Genomic DNA, 16,271 nt, shown 5'->3' with positions numbered 1-16,271 from the left:
GAAGTGGGAGACACTTTGGCGGTGGCTCTGCTGGACTCAGGAAGTCTGGTGTCCCTGGTGAGAACGGCGTTAATACGGCCTGCTGAATATACCGGCCGCAGAGTCGGGGTCGTATGTATTCATGGAGACTTAAAGGACTATCCCACAGCGCTGGTAACTTTGTCTACAGCGGCCGGCAAATGGACCCATGAGGTGGCTGTCGCTACCAAGTTGCCACATGAACTAATAATCGGAAGGGACTTTCCAGGTTTTCCGGCGCTGTGGCCTACAGTTAAAGGGTCTGACAAGCCTGAGACAGGGACAACCCTAGCAGAATGGCCTGGTTCCAGTGTGAGGCCAGAGCCCTGGGAGCCTGAGTCCGAAGGGCCCTCGGTAGGGGTGACCACAGCTTCTGTGATAGAGGGGGACACCACCCCACTAAATGTAATGGTGGCAGACGTGGAGGACTTGCCATCCGGCCCTGAGTTGGCAGACCTAAATGTCTCCGGGGAAAATTTCGGGACCGCACAACACCGGGATATGTCCCTAAGCAGGGCCTGGGAAAATGTTGTAATCATTAATGGTAAACCAAAAAACCCTGGGGCTGAATTGATGTTTCCACGTTTTATTGTTCAACAGGAAATGTTATATCGAGTGAATCAAATCTGGGGTGAACTGGTTGAACAGTTGGTGGTGCCGACAGCGTACCGCAAGCTTGTTATGGAGCTTGCCCACCAACATGTTCTTGGGGAACACTTGGGGTGGCAGAAAACACAGGACCGAATACTACAGAGGTTTTATTGGCCCGGTGTGTTCAGAGAAGTGGAAGAGTATTGTAAGTCATGTCCGGTCTGTCAGATAACTAGCCCCCAGCCCCATTTCTGTAGTCCCCTGATACCTCTCCCAATAATTGAGGTCCCATTTGAACGAATCGCTATGGATCTAATCGGCCCTGTTCCAAAATCTGCCAGGGGTCACCAACATATTCTAGTCATCCTTGACTACGCCACTCGCTACCCGGAGGCGATACCCCTGCGACATACGTCCGCCAAACTTATAGCTAAGGAGTTAATGGAAATGTTTTCCCGGGTGGGACTGCCTAAAGAGCTCCTGACTGACCAAGGGACACCGTTTATGTCCAAGGTTATGAGAGAACTCTGTAAGCTGCTCTACATAAAACAATTACGTACATCCGTCTACCATCCCCAGACAGATGGCCTGGTCGAGAGATTTAACCAAACATTAAAAAACATGTTAAAAAGAGTAGTTTCCAGGGATGGTAAGGACTGGGACCTGCTTCTACCCTATCTGATGTTTGCAGTGCGAGAAGTACCTCAGGCTTCCACGGGGTTCTCGCCCTTCGAACTGTTATATGGTAGGCATCCTCGCGGGTTGTTGGATATAGCCAAAGAGGCCTGGGAACAACAACCCACCCCCTACAAAAGTGTGGTTGACTATGTCACCCAGATGCAGGAACGGATGGAAAAGGTGATGCCCTTGGTTCGGGAACACATGGAGGCAGCCCAACGAGCCCAGAGTAGGATCTACAATCGACAGGCTAGGGTCCGGAACTTTAACCCGGGTGATCGGGTAGTGGTACTAGTACCAACAGTAGATAGCAAGTTCCTAGCTAGGTGGCAAGGTCCCTATGAGGTGCTCGAAAAGATAGGGGAAGTAAATTACAAAGTACACCAGCCAGGGCGGCGGAAGCCGGAGCAGGTGTACCACGTAAATTTACTAAAGCCGTGGAAAGATAGGGACTTGTCCGAGAACGAAAGCCCCCAGCCAGGGTTTCTAGGTGAAAAGGGTACAGCCAGTGGCGGCCCGTGCATAGCGGGCGCCAGGGCGCTGCCCCCCTACCCCTAAAAAAAAGAAAAAAAAAAAGAAAAAAAAAAAAACGACAGCGAACAAATAAAGTTTAAAAAAAAAAAAAATTGGGTTCGCCGGCCTTTGTAATTGAAGTGGTGGCTAGGGGGGGGGGGGGGGTGGGGTTACGTCCCAGAAGAGGCGCCGATCGGCAGCCTTCTGGGGGCGTAACCCGATCGCAAGTCCTTGCGATTGGACACCCCCACTTTCGGATATCCTGGCTGTGATTGGTCCAGTCTCCAGCCTGGGCCAATCATCATCCAGGACATCCGATCCCTGACGTCACAATGGGGGCGAGGGAGAAGCCGCTCTCCTTCCCGCCGCCGCCGCCGCAGAGAGGACGGACTGGATCGAGGAGGGAAGAACCCGCCGCCGCCGCCAGGTAAGTGCATTAAATTGAAGGGAGCACGCACGCTGCACTCTGCATTGATTGGGGGACAATGCTGTGGGCACTCTGCATTTATTGGGGTACATTGCTGTGGCACTCTGCATTTATTGGGGTACATTGCTGTGGCACTCTGCATTTATTGGGGTACAATGCTGTGGGCACTCTGCATTTATTGGGGGACAATGCTGTGGGCACTCTGCATTTATTGGGGTACAATGCTGAGGCGCTCTGTATTTATTGGGGTACAATGCTGTGGCGCTCTGCATTTATTGGGGTACAATGCTGTGGGCACTCTGCATTTATTGGGGGACAATGCTGTGGGCACTCTGCATTTATTGGGGTACAATGCTGTGGGCACTCTGCATTGATTGGGGGACAATGCTGTGGGCACTCTGCATTTATTGGGGTACAATGCTGTGGCACTCTGCAATCATTGGGGTACAATTCTGTGGCACTCTGCAATCATTGGGGTACAATTCTGTGGCGCTCTGCATTTATTGGGGTACAATGCTGTGGCGCTCTGCATTTATTGGGGTACATTGCTGTGGCACTCTGCATTTATTGGGGTACATTGCTGTGGCACTCTGCATTTATTGGGGGACAATGCTGTGGGCACTCTGCATTTATTGGGGGACAATGCTGTGGGCACTCTTCATTTATTGGGGGACAATGCTGTGGGCACTCTGCATTTATTGGGGGACAATGCTGTGGGCACTCTGCATTGATTGGGGGACAATGCTGTGGGCACTCTGCATTTATTGGGGTACAATGCTGTGGCGCTCTGCAATCATTGGGGTACAATTCTGTGGCACTCTGCAATCATTGGGGTACAATTCTGTGGCACTCTGCAATCATTGGGGTACAATTCTGTGGCGCTCTGCATTTATTGGGGTACAATGCTGTGGCGCTCTGCATTTATTGGGGTACAATGCTGTGGGCGCTCTGCATTTATTGGGGTACAATGCTGTGGCGCTCTGCATTTATTGGGATACAATGCTGTGGCACTCTGCAATCATTGGGGTACAATGCTGTGGGCACTCTGCATTTATTGGGATACAATGCTCTGGCGCTCTGCAATCATTGGGGTACAATGCTGTGGCACTCTGCAATCATTGGGGTACAATTCTGTGGCACTCTGCAATCATTGGGGTACAATTCTGTGGCGCTCTGCATTTATTGGGGTACAATGCTGAGGCGCTCTGTATTTATTGGGGTACAATGCTGTGGCGCTCTGCATTTATTGGGGTACAATGCTGTGGGCACTCTGCAATCATTGGGGTACAATACTGTGGCACTCTGCAATCATTGGGGTACAATGCTGTGGGTACTCTGCAATCATTGGGGTACAATGCTGTGGGCACTCTGCATTTATTGGGGTACAATGCTGTGGGCACTCTGCATTTATTGGGGTACAATGCTGTGGCACTCTGCAATCATTGGGGTAATGCTGTGGGCACTCTGCATTTATTGGGGTACAATGCTGTGGGCACTCTGCAATCATTGGGGTAATGCTGTGGGCACTCTGCATTTATTGGGGTACAATGCTGTGGGCACTCTGCAATCATTGGGGTAATGCTGTGGACACTCTGCATTTATTGGGGTACAATGCTGTGGCACTCTGCAACCATTGGGGTACAATGCTGTGGGCACTCTGCAATCATTGGGGTAATGCTGTGGGCACTCTGCATTTATTGGGGTACAATGCTGTGGGCACTCTGCAATCATTGGGGTAATGCTGTGGGCACTCTGCATTTATTGGGGTACAATGCTGTGGCACTCTGCAATCATTGGGGTACAATTCTGTGGCACTCTGCAATCATTGGGGTACAATTCTGTGGCACTCTGCAATCATTGGGGTACAATGCTGTGGCACTTTGCAATCATTGGGGTACAATTCTGTGGCACTCTGTAATCATTGGGGTACAATTCTGTGGCACTCTGCAATCATTGGGGTACAATTCTGTGGGCACTCTGCAATAATTGGGGTACAATGCTGTGGGCACTCTGCATTAATTGGGGTACAATGCTGTGGCGCTCTGCATTTATTGGGATACAATGCTGTGGCACTCTGCAATCATTGGGGTACAATGCTGTGGGCACTCTGCATTTATTGGGGTACAATGCTCTGGCGCTCTGCAATCATTGGGGTACAATGCTGTGGCACTCTGCAATCATTGGGGTACAATTCTGTGGCACTCTGCAATCATTGGGGTACAATTCTGTGGCGCTCTGCATTTATTGGGGTACAATGCTGAGGCGCTCTGTATTTATTGGGGTACAATGCTGTGGCGCTCTGCATTTATTGGGGTACAATGCTGTGGGCACTCTGCATTTATTGGGGTACAATGCTGTGGGCACTCTGCAATCATTGGGGTACAATTCTGTGGCACTCTGCAATCATTGGGGTACAATGCTGTGGGCACTCTGCAATCATTGGGGTACAATGCTGTGGGCACTCTGCAATCATTGGGGTAATGCTGTGGGCACTCTGCATTTATTGGGGTACAATGCTGTGGGCACTCTGCATTTATTGGGGTACAATGCTGTGGCACTCTGCAATCATTGGGGTAATGCTGTGGGCACTCTGCATTTATTGGGGTACAATGCTGTGGGCACTCTGCAATCATTGGGGTAATGCTGTGGGCACTCTGCATTTATTGGGGTACAATGCTGTGGGCACTCTGCAATCATTGGGGTAATGCTGTGGACACTCTGCATTTATTGGGGTACAATGCTGTGGCACTCTGCAACCATTGGGGTACAATGCTGTGGGCACTCTGCAATCATTGGGGTAATGCTGTGGGCACTCTGCATTTATTGGGGTACAATGCTGTGGGCACTCTGCAATCATTGGGGTAATGCTGTGGGCACTCTGCATTTATTGGGGTACAATGCTGTGGCACTCTGCAATCATTGGGGTACAATTCTGTGGCACTCTGCAATCATTGGGGTACAATTCTGTGGCACTCTGCAATCATTGGGGTACAATGCTGTGGCACTTTGCAATCATTGGGGTACAATTCTGTGGCACTCTGTAATCATTGGGGTACAATTCTGTGGCACTCTGCAATCATTGGGGTACAATGCTGTGGGCACGCTGCAATAATTGGGGTACAATGCTGTGGGCACTCTGCATTTATTGGGGTAAAATGCTGTGGGCACTCTGCAATCATTGGGGGACAATGCTGTGGGCACTCTGCAATCATTGGGGACAATGCTGTGGCGCTCTGCAGTGATTGGGGACAATGCTGTGGCGCTCTGAATTGAAAGGGGCATGCCCGCTGAACTCTGCATTGTGGGGGCACAGCACAGTGTTTATTGCATTGAAGGGGGCACAGCACAGTGTTTATTGCATTGAAGGGGGCACAGCACAGTGTTCATTGCATTGAAGGGGGCACAGCACAGTGTTCATTGCATTGAAGGGGGCACAGCTTCAAAGTCACGCAATTTTTTTACTGCGTTTTTTGGCGCGAAGCAATACCTATTACATTTTTCTTTTTGCGCCCCCCCCCCCCCAAAAATTTTGAGCACCAGCCGCCACTGGGTCCAGCCCCTCCTCTTGAAGCCTGTGAAGCAGTAACCTCGGTAAAAGCTGCAGATAGCCTGTCCTCCAAACAGGTCCAGGAAGTCAGGGAGTTCATTAGTCTGAACACAGATGTGTTCTCAGACCTCCCTGGACGCACGTCTCTAATCCTACATGATATCGTCACTGAGCCCCGGGTCAAGGTCCGGGTAAAGCCATATCGGGTACCCGAGGCTCGGCGACATGCTAATGAGGAAGAAGTACAACTCATGTTAAAACTCGATGTTATTGAAGAGTCTAAAAGTGAATGGGCCAGTCCTATAGTCTTAGTACCCAAACCAGACGGGACGTTGCGGTTCTGCAACGATTTTCGTAAGCTAAACGAAATCTCCAAGTTTGATGCGTATCCCATGCCCCGAGTAGACGAGCTGATTGAGAAATTAGGCCAAGCCCGATATTTTTCAGTGCTAGACCTCACCAAAGGGTACTGGCAAGTACCCTTAACGGAGTCTGCCAAGGAAAAAACGGCTTTTGTTACTCCTCAGGGCCTATATATAAGGTGTTGCCCTTTGGCCTGCATGGCGCCCCTGCCACCTTCCAAAGACTAATGGACATAGTGTTGCGACCTTATCGTCAGTACGCCTCGGCTTACCTGGACATTGTCGTCATCCACAGCCAGGATTGGGAAAGTCATCTGCCCAAAGTGCAGGCGGTAGTGGATGCCCTTAGGAAGGCCGGGCTGACCGCTAATCCAAAAAAGTGTTCAATAGGATTAGAAGAGACTAAATACCTGGGGTATGTGGTTGGGCGAGGAGTCATCAAACCCCAAGTAAACAAAATAGAAGCCATACGTAGTTGGCCCCGACCAGTCACCAATAAGCAGGTCAGATCATTCCTGGGAATGCTGGGATATTATATGAGGTTCATTCCCCATTTTGCCACCTTAGCTGCTCCACTGACAGGGCTACTAAAGGGACGAAAGTCCGTCATGGTTCACTGGAATGATAAGGCGGAAGAGGCCTTTTCCGCTTTAAAGTCGGCACTATGTGGGTCCCCAGTCTTGGTCACACCAGACTTCAAGAAGGGATTTATAGTACAGACCGATGCCTCAGAAGTAGGTCTAGGGGCTGTACTATCACAGGAGGTCAATGGGGAGGAGCATCCTGTCGTGTACCTCAGCCAGAAGCTCACCCCAGCAGAGACCCGATACAGTATAGTGGAGAGAGAGTGCCTGGCTATCAAATGGGCACTCGAGTCTCTTCGCTATTATCTGTTGGGGAGGAAATTTCGTCTGGTGACTGACCATTCCCCTCTCCAATGGATGAGCCAGGCCAAGGAGAGAAATGCTCGGGTCACCAGATGGTTCCTGTCCCTTCAGAACTTCAAGTTCTCAGTGGAACACAGGGCAGGCCGCCTACAGGGAAATGCGGATGCCCTGTCTCGCGCACACTGTATGACATGTGTTCACCCCCTGAGGGTTGAACAAAGGGGGGAGGTATGTGGCAGGGCACATGGATCCGTGGTCGACGGAAGATACGTGTCACCGAGGTTCCTGGCCTCGGTGAGATAAGAGCCGTTAATTCTGTGTCAGCAGCAGCTAGTGCTGTTTGACATTTTTCTATTTTAGTGTGGCTGCAAAGCCGAATCCGGGCCGGCTCTTATTGGGAGCAGTTAAGGTATGGGTGGGTGGCTGCTCCCCACGCTCTTGCCTGGGGTTTATAAGGCAGACAGCCTAACAGGTGATTGAGAATTATCTCCATGCACCAGAAGGCTGTGGAAGTGAGTGCTGAGGCTGGAAGGGTTTCAAGCAGGTGAACTGATCTGTTGCTGTGTGTGAACAGCACCAAAGAGACACAGGTGAATGGACTTGTTGCTGTGTTTAAACCTGCCTTAAAAGACTGTCGTTTTTCCTTTTTGTTGGGTGTGAGTTAACACCAAGAAAGACTGTTACTTTTGTGTTCCTGAAGTGTGAATAAAACACTCCTGATTTACTTGAAGAATCATCTGTTTTGCCTCTATGCTGCACCCGCAAATCCTACCTACCAGAGCAAATCCCCACACAACCCTTCTACTCACGGGCACACAGCAAGTAATTCCCTAACCGTGCCCACCAGGCACAAAGGCGATGTCGGCAGAGCAAGCAATTTAACTTGTACGGCCTTACCATACTGATCTCTTTTTGACCGGCAGAGAAGCAGGCTAACCCTATCCTCCCTGCAGGAAACATCCTGCGCCAGTATGCCCCCCGAAACTGCTTTGGAAGGGCTGACCAGCTCCCCAAATTCTGAAGGCTCCAAAAAAGGCAAGAGAGAATGCCGCCTTAAACAAGGAAATTTCGGAACCCGGAGAGCACTGCGTAACCAATGTAGAGAAAACATCTTGCAAGACGGGAAATGACACAGGGCGCCTAGCATCCCTACGCCTGTATGACCAGCTATACCCCTTCAGAGCCTGCCAAACCAAAAAAATCCATTGTAAAGTCGTAACTACCAACTTGCGCGCTATGGCTGACACCGATGCACCCCTCTCAAAGTGTCTAGAAATAAAGTATAGGACCACCAACCTATTGTCCGGGGCCATAGGATCTACATCAGCCAAACGCAACACCTCCAGCCACTCTAGCCATACCTTGGAATAGGCCGACCACGTCGACTCACTCACTGACCTCCTGATCCAGCAAGCGATGATCCCAAGGTAATCCCCCACAGCCAGTCTGGACACGGGAGCCCATGTGGCTCCGCTGCCAGTGCCAACTCCCAGAACCTGCCTTACTGAAAGTGAGGAAAGGCATCAGCCAAAGTATCATCAACCCCTGGGATGTGCACAGCATAAAGAAAAACATTTATTTGAAGCCAACGCAAAACGAAGTGCCGAAGAAGCCGCACCACCGGCTGAGAAGAAGCCGAGGTGCATTTAATACCCTGGGCACCCCGAGACTATCGCAATGCAAACATACCTTCAAGTTCCAGATTGACTCCCCCCACATTTCCATGGCCAGTACCACCGGAAAAAGCTCCAAGAGCACCAAATTCTGAAGAAGACCTGCCTCTTTCCATGAACGTGGCCAGGGTGCTGCGCTCCAACAACCCCGGTGAAATGCCTCGTAACCAGCAGAACCGGTCACGTCTGTGTAAAGCTCCAGGTCAAAATTGCTGACAGGCCCTGACATCTACAAGGACCACCAGTTATAGGATTCCAAAAAACTGTGCCATAGCCACAGGTCCTCCCTATGTTCCCGAATTCCTATTGAGACTAACAAAATGAGTGGGCGACTTACCCAACAACAACTGTAAGCTGCAAAGCTGAATCTTCGGTAGTCCCAGGTCCTCTCCGCCTCGATATTCTCCCTTAAGGGCCAAAAGTTTCTCTTCCGACAGGCGATACTCCATGGACTCAGAATCCACCACAATGCCCAGGAAGCTAAGCATTGTCGCTGGGCCTTCCATCTTATCTGGGGCCAGCGGAATCCCAAAACGAACAGTGATGTGTTGCAATGTGGCAAGAAGAACGGCACACACGGTGCAGGAGAGCGGTCCCACACAAAGAAAATCATCCAAATAGTGGATGATGGAATTCACCCCAGATACATCCTGCACCACCCACTCAACAAAGAAGCTGAACGTCTCAAACAATGCGCAGGATATGGAACACCCCATGGGGAGGCAACGATCCACGTAATACGCCCCCTGCCACCAGCAGCCTAACAAGTGAAAACTGCCCGGGTGAACCGAAAGCAGCGGATGTCAGATTTTGCCATTAGAGCACCTTGCTCATAACGACGCACCCAAAATACCGCCGTATCGAAGGATGTATAAGACACCGTACACGCTTCCGAATCAATCGCGTCATTCACTGACCCTCCCTTTGGGAAGGAAAGGTGATGAATTAGGCGAAACTTGTTAGCTCTTTCTTCGGCACCACTCCCGGCAGGGAAACCACCAAATCCGACAGGGGCAAGGAAGAGAAAGGGCCACCCATACGGCCTAGCGCCACTTCCTTTTGTATTTTTTCAGAAACCACTGATGGATGCTGCAATGCCGAACGCAAATTCCGTGCTAGCAGTGGAATGGAGGCCATGGAACAAGGGATACGAAATCCCACGGAGAAACCAACCTCCAACAGCCGGGTAGCTTCCTGATCGGGGTATCTATTTAGGTAAGGCCGCAGCCTTTCCACCTTCAGTGGCGTCATCCCTCTTGTTTGCAGACTCTCCTGAACATGCTTTAACAGACTTGAAGCATCGGGACAAAGGATGGGAGCCTCTGCAACCGGAGCATTCGTGCTTGAAGCGGCAGGCCCCCCAAATTTTCAGGCCCCCTCATTAAACTGCCAGCAGAAGCTCCACCTCTTCATGGCTGGTTGTCCAGGGGTAGATGAACCGCCGCTCCCCCCTCCCCCTGGAAAAAAACTGACTCGGCGCCCCCACTGAGGACATAAGCCTCATCCAGAGGCTGATGTCCTTGTGATCCCAACGCAAGGACAGGCGGATGGTTTTTCGCTGTCGGAACTGCTCGTCGTACCACAGCCACGCCGAACCCTCATATACCCTGTAGGCCTCACCAATAGCGTCAAAGTAGCAGAAGAGAGACGATCAATGTTTCCCAATAACGCTCGCCAGAATGCCAAATGTCTGCAGCCAATTAGAGAAGGTATGCGGAATCAGCCGGTATCACCGCTTCTCCTCATCTTCCTTCTTGTGTTCCTCTAGTTTGAGCCTGTCCAGATTACATTTTTCAAGAGGCAATAGAGTAAAAATCTCCACATACTCACCCTTCCAAACCTTCTCCCCGACCTCCGGCTTCAAATGTGCACCCAGCAGACTCTTGAAACAGGGAAAACCTCCCACCTAGCCGAATCGTCCAGTCAGCCCGTTTTTAGCCTTCCCAACGCCATCCCTCGTAGTCCCGTTCTTGTCCACCAATGCTGCGACGCCCACCACAGCCGCTGTATCAGGGGGCGAGATCCCATTCGTGACCGGCGCCGGCCCTACGGGAAGCACACCAACCCGCGAGCACAGGGACTTGCCCAACTGATGCCCCCCAGGACCGGGCAGCACCCATGCTGCTGTAGGTGTAGGGCAAACCCCCACTCCCCGGCTCAAACTGCCCCACCAGCTCCCACAAACTCAAGAGAAAGTTGCCTAACGCCTTCTCCGACCCCAAAGCGGAGGTACCAACGCCCGCCACCTGAGGGGCCGCAGAAACAGGTCCTAAAGAATTAGCCCCACCCCTAACAGCTCACGTAACACACAAACAGACAAAAAGGAAACATCACACTCACCCGGCTGCCTAGGGGGGGTCTCACCAGCCGCTGTTCCGGATTCCCTCGCCACTGGGTTGCCGCACGGCTCCTCCTCTTCTGAAACGGAAAGCTCATCCTCCGAGCAACACTCCTGTGAAATCTCCATCGGGGCACTGAGTGGAAATTGTCCACGCACCCTCTCACCAGCTCCACCCACAGATGTCCTGGTCTGCCTGGTGGAAAGCCCAGTGCCCTGGGCGCCCAACATGCTCCCCTTAACACCCCTCCTCTGCCTGGCAGCGGCTGCAGGTGTATTAGTGAGAGGAGCCGCCAGCCAAGAGGTAAGAAGGCCCGGCGGCCGCAACTGGTCCACTCCCACGCAGAGACTCCTTCCTGACAGGAACATCGCCAGGAGAGGAGTCCAGAGATAGTCACTGAGTGGGCCGGGGAGAGGCGGAAACATGCCTGCGCTCCCCACCCCCAGAGCTCTGCTGCTGTAGAGGATTCCTCACAGCAGTTCCACTGGCAGAAGCAGATGCTCGCTTCACCGGTGGGCCTGGAGGGTCCCTGTCTGGGCTTCTGTCCTGACACCGAGCCAAGACCTTCGAGCACACAGTACATCCTGCCCTCGCCACAGTAGGAGAGTCATGTATCCCCAGCATGGAAGAGACCTAGGCACGGAGCCACTCGGTCCCATTTAAAGTGACTGCAGCCCTGAGCTGGGCCATAATAGTATCAAACTCAGCTATGTGGAGTCAGGAGGCTCCTCACCACCAAGCGCCTAAGCTCATTCTTCTGCCTCTTTTGATCTCCCTCTGGACGCCAGGACAGGAACCACCCCTCCTAGACTGCTCCAAACCCCACCCAGACATCACCCCCTCCAATCAGATAAGCCCGCATTTTCCGTAACCATACCTTTCCTTAAAGAACCTTTTCTTGACCTGTCTCCCCTCTTCACCTGGTCGTGTCTGCCCTACGCTAATTTTTTAAATTTTTTTTATTTTACGCTTTGGGCCCTGCTTTCTAGCTAGAGTTCTCTGGCGTGGTTAAATTGTATCTCTTGCTTTAAAGACATATGTGTTTCCTATGCTTTTCAGCGCCATTTAGTCGCCATAATGTACTGCCCAAGTGAACTTTTTTGTTTTAATCAGTTGTTTTAATAAGTGGAATTACGCTATGGGTTTGTCTCTGGTTACTTCCTAGGATCCAGGGCCTAGGATCAGACCGTATTTTGCTTGTTCGGAGGTTCGGCAAATGGCCAAACTAAACTGGTGGGTTAGCAGGTTGAAAGTCTGGGTTTAGTAAGATAGCGACTGGCCCAGTTTAGGGAGGGTTAATGCATTTCCTGACTCTTGCAGGGCTCTGCCCTCTCCTCTGTGCTGTAAATAAAAGGATGGATAGGCTCTGCACACAGAGAGCTGCTGCATGAGAAAAAGACAGACAAGCTTGTAGATGTAATCTCCTGCTAGGAGGAGGACTGCTGTGCCTTGCAGTCTTTCGGAGGCACTAGGATTTTGAAGATTATCCAAGCTAGTATAGACTCTGCCACCATGGACTAACACCTGTTAAGGTAAGCTTAGGCCACCTATCAATTAGTCAGGATCAGGGAATAAATCATTGCACTTTTATCATGTTTGCACTGAAGTTGATCAGTAGAGACAGTGAAAATGTGTCCTTGAGCCTGGTCTGAATTCAATTAAAATGGTGCACATTGGGGTTGGTACAAACCCAATTCCCAAAAAGTTGGCACACTGTACAAATTGTAGAGTACAAAATAAAAAAGGAATGGACTGATTTAAAAATCTCATAAACTTTTATTTTATTTACAATACTGTAGATAACATATCAGATGTTGAAAGTGAGACATTTTGAAATGTCATGCCAAATATTGGCTCATTTTGGATTTCATGAGAGCTACACATTCCAAAAAAATTGGGACAGGTAGAAATAAGAGGCCGGAAAAGTTAAATGTACATATAAGGAACAGCTGGAGGATCAATTTGCAACTTATTAGGTGAATTGGCAACATGATTGGGTATAAAAAGAGCATCTCAAAATGGCAGTATCTCTCAGAAGTCAAGATGGGCAGAGAATCACCTATTCCCCCAATGCTGCGGTGAAAAATAGTGGAGCAATATCAGAAAGGAATTTCTCAGAGAAAAATTGCAAAGAGTTTGAAGTTATCATCATCTACAGTGCATAATATCATCCAAAGATTCAGAGAATCTGGAACAATCTCTGTGCGTAAGGGTCAAGGCTGGGAAAACCATACTGGATGCCCGTGATCTTCGGGACCTTAGACGGCACTGCATCACATACAGGAATGCTACTGTAATGGAAATCACAACATGGGCTCAGGAATCCTTCCAGAAAACATTGTCGGTGAACACAATTCACTGTGCCATTCGCCGTTCCCGGCTAAAACTCTATAGGCCAAAAAAGAAGCCATATCTAAACATGATTCAGAAGTGCAGGGGTTTTCTCTGGGCCAAGGCTCATTTAAAAAAGACTGTGGCAAAGTGGAAAACTGTTCTGTGGTCAGACGAATCAAAATTTGACGTTCTTTTTGTAAAACTGGGACGCCATTTCATCCGGACTAAAGAGGACAAGGACAACCCAAGTTGTTATCAGCGCTCAGTTCAGAAGCTTGCATCTCTGATGGTATGGGGTTGCATGAGTGCGTGTGGCATGGGCAGCTTACACATCTGGAAAGGCACCATCAATGCTGAAAAGTATATCCAAGTTGTAGAACAACATTTGCTCCCATCCATACGTCGTCTCTTTCAGGGAAGACCTTGCATTTTCCAACATGACAATGCCAGACCACATACTGCATCAATTACAACATCATGGCTGCATAGAAGAAGGTTCCGGGTACTGAAATGGCCAGCCTGCAGTCCAAATCTTTCACCCATAGAAAACATTTGGCGCATAATAAAGAGGAAGATGTGACAAAGAAGACCTAAGGCAGTTGAGCAACTAGAAGCCTGTATTAGACAAGAATGGGACAACATTCCTATTCCTAAACTTGAACAACTTGTCTCCTCAGTCCCCAGATGTTTGCAGACTGTTATAAAAAGAAGAGGGGATGCCACACAGTGGTAAACATGGCCTTGTCCCAACTTTTTTGTGTTGATGCCATAAAATTTAAAATGGACTTATTTTTCCCTTAAAATTATACATTTCTCAGTTTAAACATTTGATATGTAAGGTGAGATGTCCTCTGGTAACTATTTGGGCTCTCATCTTAGGTGTCCATCTCCCATAGCAACTGGGAGCAGATGAGCGTTACGGAGGCCCTCAGCCTAGCTACATGGTATGGAAGAGGAAAAGTGAGCACAGGACACACATGAGATCTATGCTATCTGTCCAGCAGGATTTCATTCTGTTACTGGGAGTGGGGCAGCAGAGGTAAGCAGACTGGTGAAAGTGGTGCGGTTCTACCTGCCACTTTGAATGCAACACATACAAGTCACTGTGTGTAGAGCTATGGCCCACCCCTTAATAAAGAAACTCGGCTTCATTACTAAATGCAGTGGGAGCTCATCTCGAAGTCGGGTTTGCTTCAATGTTAAACTAAACGCATGACTGCAATTCCCGCCTACTCCTGGGCATTGATAAATGCGCCTTTGGGCAAGATACCCCTAGTGCACAGAGACAGTAGGCCCCATCCACAACAGTGTATGGGGGTCATAGACATGTCAGGCATGCTCACCACCTTACAGGTGTTCAGGCCTGGTGGAACCTCCAGCGGCAGCAGGAAGAGATTCATTTAGCAGCAGTATTACTGTTACTTCCCTTCAGGCTGATTGATAGGAGCAGTGATGTCACCCCCTGGTCACGCAATTATGCTGATTGTTATAGGCCTTGACAATGTCAACGCTCTCACGGGAAAGGGTTACTTTATCTTGTGGTCCATAACAATGGATTCCCAGATCACCATGAGATAGCTAAAGAGACAAAATAAGCACTTCCCTTTCAAGCTGTCTCTGTTTGAAACATCTCCTGACCCCCATACACTCACTCTACATGCACTCACTGTCCATCTGCAGTGCTTAGATTGGCTGTGTTGGTTACCCAGGGAAGCAGAGACAGAGAGAGAGAGAGGCATGCTCCCCCATACCCAGAAGTACCAGGTAGCGCCAATAGCTGTGTAGGAACGATTTGCTGTATGGTAGTGCAAAAAAAGTATATGTAGGTCAGGGAATGCCCTTTCTAAATGTGATGCCCTCCATTTGTCCTGCATAGGCAAGCTAAAAATCTGCCTTTAGGGGGGAATGGGCAATAAGTGGATCATGATTACAGAAGGCTATTGGTTATAGAAGCTCTATTCAACTGACTTAGATTTCTTCTTTTACCAAAAAAGGCCCTCATTACATGGAAGAAAACACAGTGAAAAAAAGTTTGAAAAAAAGTAAAAAAAAAAAGCCAAAAGTATACAAACAAATACACAAAAAGGCAAAAACACAAAAAAGAAAGCTAAATAAAAAACTAAACAACACTGAGTAACCCCCCCCCCTCCCAAAAAAAAAAAAAAGACTACAGCCTCTTTATTTGAAAAAAGTTGGCCTTAGCAGGTAAATGGGTTTTCCTGTCACTTTGCATCAATTTGGCTTCAGAGAAATCACTCAGCTCATCCTTAATAAAAATTCTTGAACTGTACAAAGTCCTATTCCTTTCCTGAACTGTGTGATATAAAAGCAGGTAATGATGTAGCTCCTGTCCTCTCTCTCTTCACAGCTTATCCTCTACCTTGTGGAGAGAAATAAACCCTAAAGCAATGAGGAAGTATAACAAGTATTATAGTCAGTTACAACCCAGTGATCACTTAGGGCTGACCCTGAGTAACAGGCTGAGGGCTGAGTAACATTTACATAATCCATGCACCTTGCTCTTGGGAGGCATGCTACATTTGGAGACTTGTTTTTCTTGGCCATGCTGCAGCTGGTACTTCCATTCTGATCTGGTCATCCAATGACTTTGTGATCATGAGCGAGCCAGAACATAGGTATATCAGCCTGTATGACTATGATGCCAGTGATGAGGACGAATTAAGTTTCAAGCCCTGGGAATGGTTTCATGTTGTGGAAAAGTACGATGGGTGGTGCCTGGTCGAGAAGATAGACTTCGATGGTAGCAAAACTGGCGAGAAAGGAATGGTGCCATCTAACTATCTAGCAGTAGAGACGGTGGAGAACAACACGTAAGTAAGAGCACTGCATCATGAAAAGGTAAAAAAAAAGTAAGAAATTTTGAGAAAGGGCAGCTACTGTC

The 16,271-nt window shown here is 49.3% G+C and overlaps 1 protein-coding gene across 1 annotated transcript in view; it reads left to right on the top strand.

Annotated features, from left to right (window-relative positions):
• The first annotated feature begins 15,954 nt into the window (after positions 1 to 15,954).
• The window catches only part of LOC309566453 (uncharacterized protein), a 67,985-nt gene continuing 67,668 nt past the window's right edge, over positions 15,955 to 16,271 (top strand). The window contains exon 1 of the mRNA XM_082271600.1: positions 15,955 to 16,200. Within this exon, the coding sequence (XP_082127726.1) occupies positions 15,986 to 16,200 (215 nt within the window). The 5' untranslated portion in view covers positions 15,955 to 15,985. The remainder of the gene's footprint in view (positions 16,201 to 16,271) is intronic.

Source organism: Pelophylax lessonae (assembly GCF_965119305.1).
Source record: "Pelophylax lessonae genome assembly, chromosome: 11".
NCBI lineage: Eukaryota > Metazoa > Chordata > Amphibia > Anura > Ranidae > Pelophylax > Pelophylax lessonae.
This window is presented reverse-complemented; position numbering and strand designations above follow the sequence as displayed.